The sequence below is a fragment of the Aythya fuligula genome, chromosome 19 (assembly GCF_009819795.1).
Source record: "Aythya fuligula isolate bAytFul2 chromosome 19, bAytFul2.pri, whole genome shotgun sequence".
Classification (NCBI taxonomy): Eukaryota; Metazoa; Chordata; class Aves; order Anseriformes; family Anatidae; genus Aythya; species Aythya fuligula.
The window spans coordinates 4,929,098-4,943,957 of record NC_045577.1 but is presented as its reverse complement, the minus strand read 5'-3'; the positions used below and the strand labels follow the sequence as shown (position 1 = coordinate 4,943,957).

Genomic DNA, 14,860 nt, shown 5'->3' with positions numbered 1-14,860 from the left:
CCCGGTGCTGCTGCTGCCGCCCCTCTGCCCGCTGAATCACCGCCGTCACTTTGCAGCCTAAATCCTGTCTTCAAATAACCATGCAAAAAAAAAATCCACTATTTTCACTCCTGCAGAATGTTTACTTGCCTCTTGGAAATGCCTTATTTATTCCAGCGGTTTCTGTGCAGGATGTGGGAGGGTACTAAAGCTCACGAGGAGTTTAATTTTTAGTGTACCAAATAATTCATTTAAAATCTTAAATGAGTTCATGCTGAGAAGAAAACCCTTAGAAGTCGGAGCATTGGCAAAACAAAGCTCAGAACCAAATCTAATGATTATTTGACTAACCAGCCCTTCATTAGTTTATTTCTCTAATGAATTATTGAGCTGTACTGGGTAGACGTTTCAGAATACATTTTAAAAGCACAATACTGGCCTTAGATTGCAAAAATATCATAGTACTAGTGGTATAATAATAATAATAAGCACACAAAATGCTGCATAAACACTAATTAATCCTCAGCGTCCCTGAGCAGCAAGCACAGAAGGCAGAATGCTCAGCACATGTAGTGATTTGAGGTAAATAGTATAATTAACAGCGAATAAAAGGCAGCCCTATTCCAAACACAGCTCCCAGCACTTGTGGCTACTCTCCTCTGTGTTGCAGGGGTTATTCACCTGAGGCAGGCAAATTAAAATTTGGTTCCTGACCAAGTTTTAAATAGATGCATCGAGTCCAAACAGCTGAGAGAGTTAGGAAAGAGAATGGTTATTTAAAGCAACAAAGCCAACACCTGAGAGAAGTTCTCTGAATGCCTGCAGAAGCTGCTTTGCTGGGTGGTGATGCTGTCAGTGTTTGCCACGTCTGAGGCTCTCCCTGGCTGCTCTCAACCAGCCCTGCTGCAGCTTTGGGGTCTCTGCTGCTGCCTGAAGCCCTGGATCAGCTGGGCAGAGCAGGGGCACACCGTGGGGACAGAGGATGTTGTGGGGACCTGTGCCATCTCGGTGTTTCTGGGGAGAGGGAATGATTTTGTTTTCTGTCAGTCCCACCTGCAGACAGTGCACCTGCATGGTTTCTGCCAGCTCGTACAGCTCTGAGCATCCAGCTGTGGGTGTGTTTTTAGGGAAGCCTTCATTTTATCAACTCCTCTTCCTGCACAGGTTAGCCGTCCTTGCGCAAAGGGGGACAAGGATCACAGAGGTGAGTGGCACATCGGGGTTTGATGAGTTAGGAGCAGCAGCACAGGTTCACCTTGCCTCATCGTACGTCTGTGTGGGGAGAGCTTAAGAAGATGCATGGACTGGGAGAGAAGGCTTAAAAAAAAAAAAGAGTAAGGTGAAGGTTAAAGGCTCAAAGATTGAGCACAACATTCAGGCACATAAAAGCCCTGTTACTGCCACAATGCAGGTCTATTAATAAAAGCTTCAGCTCCAGAGTGATGGAAAACCTGCCCTTTCAATAATTACTGTTGCAAGAGATGTTTTTGATAGTGGCGGTTTGCAACTTGAAGTAAATATCCTTTTTCATACCCCGCACCTGTCCGTGGTTGTCTCTCACATCAGTAGAGCTTTTTTTTTTTTTTCATGACGTGACACAATTTTAGTTTGATAAAATGCCACCAGTTCCTTTTCTTAGCTGTCCTTTCTATGAATGTCTCCAGAAAACAAAATGAGTTTGCAACAACTCTCAGCAGTGCCTTGCTCTGTAAGAAGTCTGATGGCTGACAAATATTTCATGATAAGGTTGAACGGGCATTAAAGGAAAAGGTAAAATGTGGGGAGTGATTTCTGCCTTTACTTGGTACCCAATTTCCAGCCCTTAGGACTGAAGAGAAAAGCTTAGGAAAACGAACTCTAAATGGTCTGGCATTTAGAAAAATAAAATGAGCCTGGCAGCAGTTGTTATGTAAATAACAAGCTTTTAAAACAAATATTTTGTTCTGTTTGTTAAATCGGGTTCTCTTGCAGCGCAGATGAGTGGGACTGAGCCCCCCTGGCCACAGCCTGGCCCTTCTCACAGGTGCCAGCCTTTCTTAGCATCCAAAGCCCCTTTCCTCCTCCTTGGAACTGCTGGTTCTGAAGCAGCTCTTCTTTTTCTTCTTCTGAGACTCAGTTTGGGCTTCTGAATGCAAGCTGGGTGTTGCTCGGCTCTGAAGCTGTTTCAGCTCCCAGCCCCTGCTCCCTGCATGCCCCCTGGACACACCTGAGCAGGTAAGAGCATGCTTTGATGGCTGGTCCCGCAGCTGTGATTTCACATTTACCTCCACGTACCGGGGGTATGGCCTGTTACAGGCTGGCGATGCAATGACTTTGGCAGCCCTGTCGAGGTTAATTATGGTCTGCTGGGTGTTAAGCGTGGTGAAGTCTTGTTTCCTGCCCAGAGCTGAATTATTTTTGTACCACAGAGTGGTTTTCAGTAAGTTTTTACTGAGAAAAGTGCTTTGCTAAGGCTTTCACCGGTAAAAACAAAGAACCCAAAAGTGCTTTGCTCAGATTTTTACTGGCACTACTAGATGAAATACTTCCCTCAGCTTTATGCTGCAAGAAAACACGCGTTGCTAAACTAAACTAATTCCTTGACCGACTAAAAGCTACTCTATATTCTACGAGAGGATAATACGGTCTCCATTCCTTAGAAGGCTGTATGTGAAAAGATGCTGTGTTTGTGCTGAGATAGCTGCCGTGTGTGGACACGTCCTGGTGGAGGATGGGCTGTGCAGCGCTGGGGCAGGAGGGTCAGACAGAAACACGGCCAGTCGGCTGTGCCACGGCCTCTGTTTGGGTACGTGGAGCCTCATTTGGAGGATATGTGAGAGAATTGGAGAGAAGGATGGGGATCCTGTAGTTAGCTGCTACAAAGTAGGAGGACTGTCACATTTCCACTGCCTGTGCTCACTGCTCGGAGCACCGAGGATGTCAGGGACTGAATTTGGAAGAAGGCTGGGGAGCAAGCATCCTATCCATGACTCCTGGGCCTCAGGTTCTTCTGTATTTGCTGCTTGGTGAACCTCAGTGCTGCCTGGGCATTCTTCAGGGCCCTCCCTTGGCTATTAGAAGCACTCATCCAAGCAGCAGTTGTCTCAAAAGCTTTTGTCCCCTCCTTTACACCATCTTTGTGTCTTTGGTTTTCAGGTGGCAGCACACAGCGTGAGGGTTGGGACGTGCTGGCCAACCCTTTGGGCAGCTGTTTCCAAAATGCCGAGTCTGCAGGGCTCTCCTGGAGGAAGAAGGGATCCAGGCCTGCAGCTGGAAGCACGAAGAGGAGACGTGGCAGAGGGCTGGTGCTGTGAGCATGTACCACCAGTGCATCTGCCACAGCTGCCATCCCATCGCAGCAGAATTTGCTACCTGCGCTTTTTGTAATTTACTGTGATGTGGAATTACTGCAGATTCCAAGTGTAGAAGTGTCGCTGTTAGCAGCCCAGTTACTTCATGCATGAGGGAGGATTGCATCAGGTGCCTGCAGATCTCTGTACATCCTTACCAGCCGGCTTACTGTGAAGGAAACTCTCTTGCAAGGAAACTCTGAGAGAAGTTGTCCAGAATGCTAAAATTTATTACAACTTTTCTCCAAAACTAGGTCCAGTTTTAATTTCACCTGGCTAGATAGCTGAAATCCTGTTTGAATCTTTTTAAAACATCCCACGGTTTATAACTGCTCAGCAATCTCATTGCCAAGGTGCTCTGCAACAGTTGTGCAGGACAAGAACTCAAGCCCTAGAGCTAGGGTTGGGCAAAGTGCTGCAAACAAGGGGAGGAGGCAACAGTGAACCCTACGGACAGGCAGCGCTTGGCTGAGTGCTCCAGTCCAGGTGGACAAATCTCTCCCAAACTGACCTAATCTTCACGACTGCATACAATTTACCTGCCCTACAGAAGAAGAGCCACTCCTAGCAGCATTACCCCAGTTATAAATTCTTAGACCTAGAATTTTGTGGTGCTGACTGGTGGTTATACATATTTCAACTTCAGGAATGTGAATGCATTGTGACAAGCAGGATCAGTCCTTGCAATTATGCCTTAACTTACCTTAAATATCATATAAGTATATCCGCTTCTGATTTATATTTATGTATTATCTAAAAATGTATTTAGTAGCCTGTTTTTCTAGGAAAGGCAGAGATGGTTGGGAGTGATTGGGAGTGTGCTGCGCTGCCTCCTCTCCTTCCCCAGCCACCAGAGGAGCTGCTTCCATCCCCAGGGACATCACCGCAAGCACAAAATGAGTTTGGGTGCCCTGCTCACACCTGGGTCTGCCACATCCTTCTGGGGCAGGTAGCTAGGCGAGAAAGTTCTGCCCTAATTTCACTTTAACCAAAGTTAAAGTCACTCCCGGTCAAATTTACAGGATCCAGAGGGAATAAACCACGCAGAAGCTTTGGATTTAATCATGATGCTTCCTTTTGAGTCACAGCACAGAACTCACTTGTTTTCTTTACCTTCCTATCATCATTTCCAAATTAAATTCTTAAGTTTCATGAGAAAGAGCAGATAGCAAGTGTTGCAGGACTCCCGTTTTCTGTGCTATTCCACAGTTTTAAGCTGCCTTCCAGGCCTGACAGTACCGGGGGTGGGTGTGTGTGTGCGCGATAACCATGGGAGCTCAAGACCTCAAGAGAGCGCAGGCTGGGCAGCAGCAGCTTAAATGTCACCGCTGTCCCACGAGGGGGTAAGAAACCCCCCCAAAACCCCCCAAGCCAGGCGTTTTTGAGCAGAAGCGGCTGCCCTCCCAAGGAGAAGAGGCAGCGGCCGGGACCCCCTTAGACCTCCCCAACCCCGGAGCCCCCCAGCCCTGAGAACACGGCCCCAGCCCGGTGAGGGGGGGGGCAGCAGCTGCCGGGAGCGGTGGAAGCTTTTCGGCTGCTGCCACCCAGGGGCCGGGAGCTGAGCTGCAGCCGGCTCTGAGCGGGGGAGGCGGCTCCGGGCTTGGGGCTGCGATCCCCGGGGCTGGGACCGGGACGGGGGGGAGCCGGGATCGGGACCGGGACCAGGAGCAGGGAGTGTGGGGGTGGAGGGATTGGGACCAGGACTGGGATCGGGACCGGGACCAGGGTAGGGGGGAGGCGGAATCGGGACCGGGATCAGGGCGAGGGTGGGATCGGGACCAGGACCGGGACAGGGCGGGGGTTCTGGTGCAGGGAGGGGATCAGGGCAGGGACCGGGACCGGGAGGAGAGCAGAGGGGAGCCGAGACCGGGGGGGTAGCAGGGAGGGGGGCGGATCGGGGTAGGGATCGGGACCAGGACCAGGGCAGGGGGGAGTCGGGATCAGGACCGGGACCGGGGGGGTACCGGTGCAGGGAGGAGATGGGGGCAGGGCCCGGGCCCGGGATCAGCCCCTGGGGGGCCCGGGCCCGTAGCGGGGGGGTCCCGGGGCTCACCTTGAGGATGCGGGGGTTGCGCAGCATGCTGTCCCGGGCCACCCCCAGCCTCTCGTTGTCGCTCCCCGCCTCCACCTCAGCCAAGCACAGCGGCCTCCGCGGGGGCCCCCCCGTTCCGCCTCCACCTCCACCTCCACCTCCCGCCATAGCGGAGAACGAATTCCGCCGCCGTTCGCGGTCAACCAGACTCTCGCGGACCGAGGGCGCGTCCAAAGGCAACAAAAAAAGGGGAAAAGAGTCATAAAAATAATAAAAAAAGAGGCCGCCACCCGCCCTGCGGGTACCGGGGAGGGGCGGATTTTGGGGGGGGGGGGGAACCGGAGCGGCGGCGGCCCCGTCTCCTAGCAACCGCCGCGGTCCGCGCCGGGGCGGCTCCGGCCGGGGACGCTTCCGGCAACGGGAACGAAGCGGGCGGGGAGCGGGGGCCGGGGGGGAGCCGCTGAGGGGAGGACGCGGTGGGGCCGCGTGGGGCGCTGAGGCCCGGCGGGAGGCGCTGAGGGGCCTGGGGGCCTTCGGGGGTATTTAAGGGGTTGAGGGGGGTTGAGGGGGCTCTGAGGGGGTCCTCAGGGGGTCTCGGGGGTGTTTTTTGGGGGGTCTTCCCCATCCCGGTGCACCGTCCCGGGAGGCTGAGGGCGGTGGTGGGGTTGTAGCGGAGCGGGGCGAGGCCCCGCTGAGGAGGGAACGGGGGGGGGGGGGGGGAAGTGAGGAGATGGTGGGGCCGTGCTGGGGCTGGAGGAGGCCTTGTGGGGGGGTCTGCGCGTGCTGGTAGCGAAAAAGGTGCTAAAACGTGCTAAAACATGCCTGCCCGCTTTGAGTAATTGGAGTTTTCGGGGTTGGTTCCTGTCAAGGGGTCGGTGCGGGCTCGGCGTGGAGCGGCTCGAGCACAGGCAGAGCCGGCGCTGGGTCACAGCCCGGTCAGAAGCTTCTGGTGCTGTGATTCTGCCACCAGAGCTGGGTTGCAGCACTGCTGGGTTTAACGCTTTATTATATTTAACTTGTCGCTGTTTCAAGGCTGGAAGAAGAATTGAATACTGCAGCCTATTATTGTGTAGTTATTGTAGCTCAACGTAATGCTAATAGTTATTGAAGTGTGTCTCTGTCGTTCCAGGAAGGCGTTTTTAAAGCTGAATACAGCTGTGATGCACATCTGTTTGATGAAGAGGGCATCGTTTCGGTCCGGTCACTTCGCGCAATTTGCTGTGTTGAAAAGCAAGTATCTTTTTTATATGTTTCTAAGTTAATACTGAATTGTTCTACAGTAGTTTTCTAGTAACTTTTTTTTTTTTACTGTTCAATAGTATATAAAGGTACTTATATTACGGTGCTTGAGTAAACTCATATTTTCTTTAAGGTAAGAAAAAATATGACAGAAGAAGCAAGTGCAGAGGATTTTCAAGTTCGGGAGTCTCTCAAGAAGAAAAAGAAAAAACGCAAAGAACGCGACACGAGACAGGAAGATGATGAAAAAGAAACTATACAAGATGCAGAGCTTTTTGAAGATGAAGCAGCACAGAGCAGTGAAGTCTATAAAAAGAAAAAGAAGAAGAAAAAGAAAAAGAAAGAAAGAGAGGAGGAGGAGGAACAGCTTTCATTAGATGATTCTCATGTAGTCCTGGAACCTGAAGTTAGTGATGAAGCCGTGATTGATGTTCCCAAAAAGAAAAAGAAAAAAAAGAAACATAAACATGATGATAGCACAGATGGCCAAAGTGATGTAACTTGCATCTCAGTAAATCAGCATTGCATTGGCAGTTGTCAGGAGGATGAAGCTGATTACGTTTATATAAAAAAGTCTGCTAAGAAGAAAAGAAAAAAAAAACATCCAGAAGAGGATGGAGTAAGCGAGCAGCCTACCTCACAGACACAAGATTGGAGTGATGATGAAAAACCAGCGAAGAAGAAGAAAAAGAAGAAGAAAAGAAGAGCCAGTATTACCGAAGATACACAAGAGGACGCAGCTGTATCTGTTGACCAGTCACTTTTGCCATCTCCAGAACAAAATAAGCAAGAGGAGGACACGGTGTTGCCATCGCCCAGAGGAGAGGGGGGTGTGGCAGTGTCCAAGCCATGCCATGAAGATGGTGACTGTGATGCTTCTCCTGCTGCGTGTGAAGCTTCTGTGAATGCACCTGCTAATTTTTCAAAACCTACTGAAAAGACTAATCAGTCTTCCACAAGAACTCCAGCAAGGCCCATAAAGTTTAAAAGCAAAGCTTATATCACAGATGAAAGCTCTTCAGACTCTGACGCAATGTAAGTTTAGATTTTTTTTCTATCCCACTGTTCATATCACATAATTTGAGTCCCAGATCCTTTTTCAGTTTGTTTTATATGTACTTTTTAAAACAGCTTAAATATCCTAAATGTTAAGATATTACAGACCGACTTTTAGTGCTTAGTTATTTTATGAATGTACAGTGAAAGTTTATTAGCATTGAGTGAGAATAAATAAAATTCCTTCTGTTTAAAAAATGTAGGTATGGAAATAAATTATGTGCAAAAAAAAAAGGGGGGGGGGGGGGGGCGGGAGGGAAGGGGGAATAGATTCCAGTTGTTAAGTTTGGTCTTTATATTGTGCGTTTTTACCAAAAAAAACCTCACAGAGATCAACTAAAGAATTTAAAGGTCTGTGCAAATGCTTGTGTAAATAGCAGTTGGTACTTTTACAGTGTCTAGAACCCACGTTTTTAAGTACTGTGAGTAATAGAAGTTTTTTTTGTTGTTGTTGTTGTTTTTTTTTTTTTTTAAATATGCTTGAGTATTTCAGTTATAAGCATTGTTTCTGTCCACGTAAAAACTAGATGAGTCTCTCCACTAGTCGGTATGCTATCATATGGTGTAGGATCAGAGCCAGAATGTGAAGTTAATCCATTTTCAAGCTTAATGGACTGAAGCTGACAGTTAAAATAAAAAATGATGTTAAAAGTGTCCTTTAGCTCTCACTAATAAGAAAAAGAAGGAAAAGTTCCGTGTTGCCACTGGGGTAGTGAGGGACAGTGTTTCTTTGCATATCCATGTGTGAGAGTTCTTGGGAAAGCTGGGGTTTTCTAGACTTCAGAAACTTTGAATACTGTGAATATTGAAATCCCAAATTTCACATGTGTTTAAAGGCTTATGCTGGGCTGGGGTGCATGGATGTGGGAAGTATTCCTTGTTATTTAATTAGCGAACATGTTCATGTAGATGCTCAACATGTAGAGATGCGATGAAAACCCCTGTTTTTAAAGCTCTATTTTTGTATTTTAGTTTACTTTTTAAAATTATTTTTTAATCAGGACACCAAAACCCAAAGTGTCAAAGGAGGCCCGGAGTAGTACGTGTACTGAAACCGTAACTTCTGGCGATGTCAGCCTGGATGGCGATGAGTCTCTGGACTCTGTATCATTTTCATTATTCGATTTAGATGCTGCAAAACGAGAATTGGAGGAGTTTATTCCTCACGTGAGGCAAATATCAGAAGATTCAATCAAGAAGATGGCTGGAAGAGATCTAATGAGATTTAAAGAGTTTAAAAAACAAGGTGAGACCCCCCAAAGAATGCTGCAGGGAGGAGGAAGTGTGGAGCTGTGCTAATGTTTTGACAGAGTGGAAACAGCTTGCTTTTGTGTCTTGTCACATCCAAGCTCAATTAATTTCAATTCAGCGACAGTTCATGAATTTATTTAGTGACAGGCTTGTATACGTAAAACATGCATTTTTCTAGTAGGCTTTTGTCATAATATATTTAATTGCAGTTAGTGTGGTTTCTGTTTTGTAGCATCTACAACCTCATCATCAAATTATAGTCCAAAGTACGTGCGTAGGTTACCTGCTCCCAGCTCTTGTTTAGTTTCTCTTCATTTGTCTTTTTACCTTTTGCATCTGTTGATCTTCCATTATACATTTACTAAAACATCTCTGTAAACCTGAAATATAATGTGTGAAACATAAAAGATTATTTTTTAATAATACTTTCCATATATTTTAGGTATTCCTATCAAGTTTGGCAGATTTTCCCAGAAGGAAAACGATCAAATCAGGAAAAACATTGAAGAGTTCATGGCAATGACTGGAATAGACAGTGCTGAAAAGCTCCTGTTTACTTCAAGGTATCCAGAAGAGAAACACACTATCAATCGCCTAAAAGCACGGCATCTCTTCTGTGAAAAACTTGGTAAGCATAAAGTCCCGTTTCAGACAGATGAATCTTACATTCCACAAACTGCTGATACCACTATATTCACAAATCTTTTTTAATTGAAGAGCACAAATGTTGGTAAAGCTGGCAGAAAAAAGGAACATGCTGCTGAGGTTATGTAGTTGATAATCTCTACAGTATACTGTTATTTTTTGTTCTAGGTCATGAAAATGTTAGAGATTAAAAAGCCTGTAAGTGCTGCTGGTCACGATGAAATCTTATACTTGCATTTGAATTTTATGGCTTAAGGTACATTATTTGCTAGGCTGTAACTAAGTTCAGTGATTTATTAATGGCAGGCATGATTAAATATTGTCTTTAATTTAACTGTTCCTCGAGCACATAAATAGAGGGCAGATTCAAGACCAAGTGATGGCATAAACTGGAAGGAATTAGGTCATGAACCAAAGTAGTTAAGTTTTCCAAAATGCTAGGGAAGCAAATAAAATTGCAGCTACTAAGATCCTGTTTGCAGGAGGTACAGTTTTCCTCCTTCCTCATTTTACTTGTTAGACTTCTCTCTTGGTTAAAAGACTTCCTTGCTTCATACAAGAAATATGTTCATCTTGTAGCATCTGCGATGAAGCTGCTTAGTGGCTCTCCAATTGGTGTTGGTTCTTCACTGTTATTACAGTCAAGAAAGTGAATGACAACTTGTAATGGGTTTGGATACGTATTTAACATCCAGGGAGAATGCAGACTTGATCCTCTTTGAGTTTTACATGCTCAGTCATTCCACTTGCATTGTCATGTTTGCATGGTTCCCTTCCCATCGGTGAGGTCATTTCTGTTCTGGAAACTCCCCCACTTCAAGGATCTTTTCTTCAGCCAAGATCTTTGCTTTCTTTTCACTGGATGCCTCCATTCTGTGCTTTTCCTAACTGAAATACTCTGCATGCAAGAGCACGATATGTCGTCAGCCTCCTAATTGCTGGCTGTCTTATGTCTCTGTTGCTGGGAGCATTCGGTACATTACTTGCACTTAATCCAAATGTTATTTAAAAAAACAAACAAACACAACACCAAACAAACAGCCTACACCCAGTCCATGCAAACTGTAGCTATAGAGTAGTAGGTTTGTGCTTCAGAGTTCAGAGGTTCACTTTTGGATATTCATGCACAAAGGTACACAGAATTATTTACCAACTGTCAGTGTTCACAATCTTACCGTGGTCATAGGAATTATCTCTCTGCAAGTCTTCAGGAGATCCTATCCAGACTTTCCTGTGCAGTTCCTGAGTTGTAGAGTGCTTTATCTTGAATGGAGAGAATTTATCATTTATAACACAATTAAGAAAAATTCTTTTTTTTTATTTTTTTTTTCTAAATGGCCTCACCAGTGTAAAAAATGTCTCTTAAAATTGAATCATTTACCTTCTAGCTGAGGGCATACCACGAGCCTGGCGGCTGATATATTACCGAGCAAGGAAGATGTTTGACTCGAATAATTATAAAGGGAGGTAAGCCAGTAATTTTAAGGAGTTTAAGAGAAGGTTAATATAATTCTCTGGTGTTTGTATCCATATTTAGTGTTCAAATAATGAAAATAATTTTTTGGGTTTGTGCTAGTTCCTGTGACTTAATTGGCAATTTATTTTTCTGACTAGTTCTTGTAAATCTCTGATATATAAATTGAAATTGTAGTCATGAGTAACATTGAAACATTGTGAAGAGTACAGCTTTCTTAAGGCATTGCAGGGGTTTGAATTTTTGTCTGAGGCAGTGCCTATTTTTTCTACTAGGTATACCAAAGAAGAAAAAGAAAAACTAAAGAAGTATCATGCTCTCCATGGCAATGATTGGAAGAAGATTTCTGAGATGATGTCCCGTTCTAACCTCTCAGTTGCTATGAAATACTCTGAAATTAAGTCCCGTACGTAATTGTTAAGAAAAGCAATTAAGTCTGTGTATTACAGAAACTCTTGAAAAATCGCTGGAGTGAGTTTATTTGTTTGTTTATTCTTTAACTGATTGGTGGTGGTGGTGGTTCCTTTTTTGTAAACTGTTGTTTGTGATTTCAGACAAAGGATAAGAACAGTCTCCAACTAGGAAAAAAAAAAAAAGCAGGGTGGGGTCTAGAGAACAGGACATGGGATTAATGCAATTCTTTTTTTAAATGGAACCGACACTTCTGCTGTCTAAAGAGAAGCTTTTGTGGGGAGAGTTAGAGGAATTTGAGAGCTAGGTCTTAAGAAAGAAACTAGGAGCTTGTGCTATTATTTAGGCTGAACTCTATCATTAGAGTGAATTTTCCTTTCAAATCTGGTATGCAGAAGAGTTTCTGGGGAGCATGTAAGAAACTGATCCTGTAAATAAAAATAAGGCAAAGTGAAGCATTTGCGGTTTTGCTTTTTTTTTTTCCTAGTAATTTATGATGAATTTTACCTTAACTGTGAATATTTTTCCATTTTAGCAATTAATTATGGTCCCTGGTCAAAGGAAGAGACCCAGAAGTTAATGCGTGCAGTGGAGGAGGTGTTTCTAAAAGGAATGGAGTCGGAAGATGCAAATTCTGTTTCATCATCTGAAAAGTCACGTAGAAATTTCTTGATAGAACGTGAGAAACTTCTCCAGAAATTGCCATGGAATGAAATTGAAGCTAAAGTGGGAACTAGGTATTGGAGACAATGTAAACAGAAATGGTAAGGTTTTATACTAAATAGAGATAGTTAAGTACTCTCCCCAACAGATTTCAAACTTGATGTTTGTTTGGCAGGATAGGTAATAGGTTGTAGGCTGCAAAAGAGGTATTGCAAATATGTCTGAAACAAATAACTCTTTGCCAGCTGTGGTGAGTTTTCTGTATGCTGTGATCATGAAGCCTGATAGCTGCTGCATCATTGCTGTAACAAAGGCACCTTGAAGTTGCTTCCTTTTGATGCTTGGGATTTCGTGAAATGACAGCAGCCTTTTTTGTGTGTTTTCAAAGGACTTCGATTGTAACAAACAAGATAACCAAAGGGCAGCAGTTATATAGGGGGACCAGAGGACTACAGGCCAAGATCAATCTTATTAAAAGGTACAGTTCAGAGTTGCTGGAATGTTTTTGTATCTCTTACTGTTCCAAGCTGTGTTTATAAAAGCGTGCTGGTTGTGAACAGGTTTGCAATCGCATTTTTTTGGAGAAAAAATCCTGTAACTTTTGACCAGGGAAGCTGTGAACTTTATTAAATTATGTCTTGAATTTTGCCTGCAAACTGCCTCTGTGTTACATTCACAGGTTGTATGAAATGAAAGTGGAGGATGCTGATGAAGTAAACTGGGAAGAACTCAGTGACATTGTTGGGTAAAAACTTTTTTTATTTTAAATGGATAGAAAAGATAGTTAAAGCAGACTGTCTTAAAGTCCCCCAAAGGAATCAGCGTTCTTAGGTCTCTGCAACCATAAAAACCACTATTTAGTGTGATATCATACGACTGTATATCCTGGTGCTGCTAGGCATGATAAACCATGCCTAGCAGCACTAAAACTTTATTTTAACTATTTCAGGCAACCCTAGTTGTATTCCCAAAGTTGTCTATGTATTAAAACTGTTACATAATCTGTGCTATAGTCTTTAAAAAAGGATTTTTCCAAATGCTAATGAACGAATAGTGGAAGGGATAATTATTGCAATGTGTGATACAGTATTATAGTCTTCTTCCAGGCAGTTAGTGCTGAATGTGAAATTACCAATTCTAGACTTTCTGTGTAATTCTTTTTTCTTTTTCCACATTTCTTCAGCTCTGTTTCTTTTTTTTTTTTTTTACTAAATGTATAATACATGCATGTAATGATATGGTTTTGGTGCTCACCTTAAGGGAAATTACTATGTTGAAAAAGCTGTTTTAATTAGGTTGCACAATCTGTCTTTTCTACCTGAAACCAAGGTATTGTTTGACTGGCGTCATTTTCAGGAATGCGTAACTCAGCTACAAGTAGGCTGTACTAGTTTGTTGCATCACTAATCTTTTGAATTCTGTTTTCAGAGGTGTTCCTAAAGACTATGTTCGAGCCAGATTTTACAAGCTGAAAGTCTCCTATGTCCCTCTATGGCAAAAAAAGACGTTTTCTGGTCAGTATTCCAGCTGTTTTTATCTACTCCTTAATGTTTTTGTTAGAATCTAAGAGGACACATATTCTACTTTGGAGTTTTCTTTTCTTTCTTAATTTTTCTCCCTAAGTAAATTGCCTAAAATACATACTTTATACTTTATATATAAGTATATATTTGTATATACTTATTTATACTTTTATACTTATTTTCCTAAGTGCTTTTTTTTGTAACACTTTACTTTCAATTGTATCTTCGTACAATATTTATCAACCCCTTTTCTTTAGTACCTTGGCTTTAAAAGCTTTGCCTGTGCTTTTTCATTGTATCTTTTTATGTACTTTTATGTGTGTGGTCTACTCTGCAATCAGTATGATTACCATGGAATAGTAAGATCTTTGTAGTTAGAATTGATGAAATAATTTCTGCCTGTGAGATCCTGTTTCCTCATGGCATCCAGTTCCCCTACAGGTCCAGTTAAGACAACTTTTTTTTTCTTTTTTTCAAAGAAATTATCGATTATCTTTTTGAAGAGAAGCTTCCTGAATTTGAAGAAAAGTTAGAAAGTAGAAAAGGAAGACAGCTCAGTTCTGCTGATTCAACAGACAATCAACAGAAAAAGGTTTTCCGATTCAGTGATGTTTTTGATTCCAGTGAAGAGAGTGATGACAGCCTTAAAAACAATTAAGAGTCTGCAAATTTAACTGTGAAAGGGATCTGTTTGAAAGTGGGCGCAGATCAACAACTGCAGGTACATGAGCTATGAAATAATGGAAAAAGCAAAGAAAAGCATGTCTTCCCCTGTTTTATATTGAAGACTGAGGTAAAGACTTTTTTGGGCCACCTTTTCTTACCTTAACTTAGCTTTGATTTTATAAATCTTTTTTTATTGCAACCAGGTTTTTCTAAAAGCTTCAAAATATTTATTTTTTTTCCCATTGCTTAAGTTTCTGTGGAGTTGGAAACTGCTGTTTACTCTTTGTGTGAGAATTTGATTTTCAGTACTTAAAAATTAAATCCCTTAAAAGAAGACTTTCAATGCACTGTTAAATCACTAACATAAACAAAACTTCAGACATCTGCATTGATTGAAGCAGTACAACCTTGAGGGTTTTTTGACCAGTATTCTTAAAAGCAATTAATTTTTATTTTTGTTGTAGATTTTTTAACTCTTTCAGAGAAAAGGGAGTTTTCTCAATTATATTCATAAGTTGTACTATCATTTCATGCAAACCAGAACAATGTGTTTAAAATGTTTTTGTTAATATTTGGAGTACAGAGAGAAAAG

General features: G+C 43.3%; 2 protein-coding genes across 2 annotated transcripts in view; one reads left to right on the top strand and one right to left on the bottom strand.

Moving 5' to 3' along the window:
- The window catches only part of CFAP77 (cilia and flagella associated protein 77), a 60,375-nt gene extending 54,867 nt beyond the window's left edge, over positions 1-5,508 (bottom strand). The window contains exon 1 of the mRNA XM_032200512.1: positions 5,362-5,508. Coding sequence (XP_032056403.1) covers positions 5,362-5,508 — 147 coding nt within the window. The remainder of the gene's footprint in view (positions 1-5,361) is intronic.
- Positions 5,509-5,830: 322 nt separating this feature from the next.
- On the top strand, positions 5,831-14,860 carry TTF1 (transcription termination factor 1). The gene is made up of 12 exons (XM_032200410.1): positions 5,831-5,879; positions 6,470-6,570; positions 6,713-7,614; positions 8,637-8,881; positions 9,329-9,514; positions 10,920-10,998; positions 11,281-11,411; positions 11,952-12,180; positions 12,468-12,557; positions 12,759-12,824; positions 13,508-13,593; positions 14,082-14,860. The coding sequence occupies exons 3-12, from the start codon at positions 6,725-6,727 to the stop codon at positions 14,258-14,260; spliced, it is 2,181 nt and encodes a 726-aa protein (XP_032056301.1). The 5' UTR covers positions 5,831-5,879; positions 6,470-6,570; positions 6,713-6,724; the 3' UTR covers positions 14,261-14,860.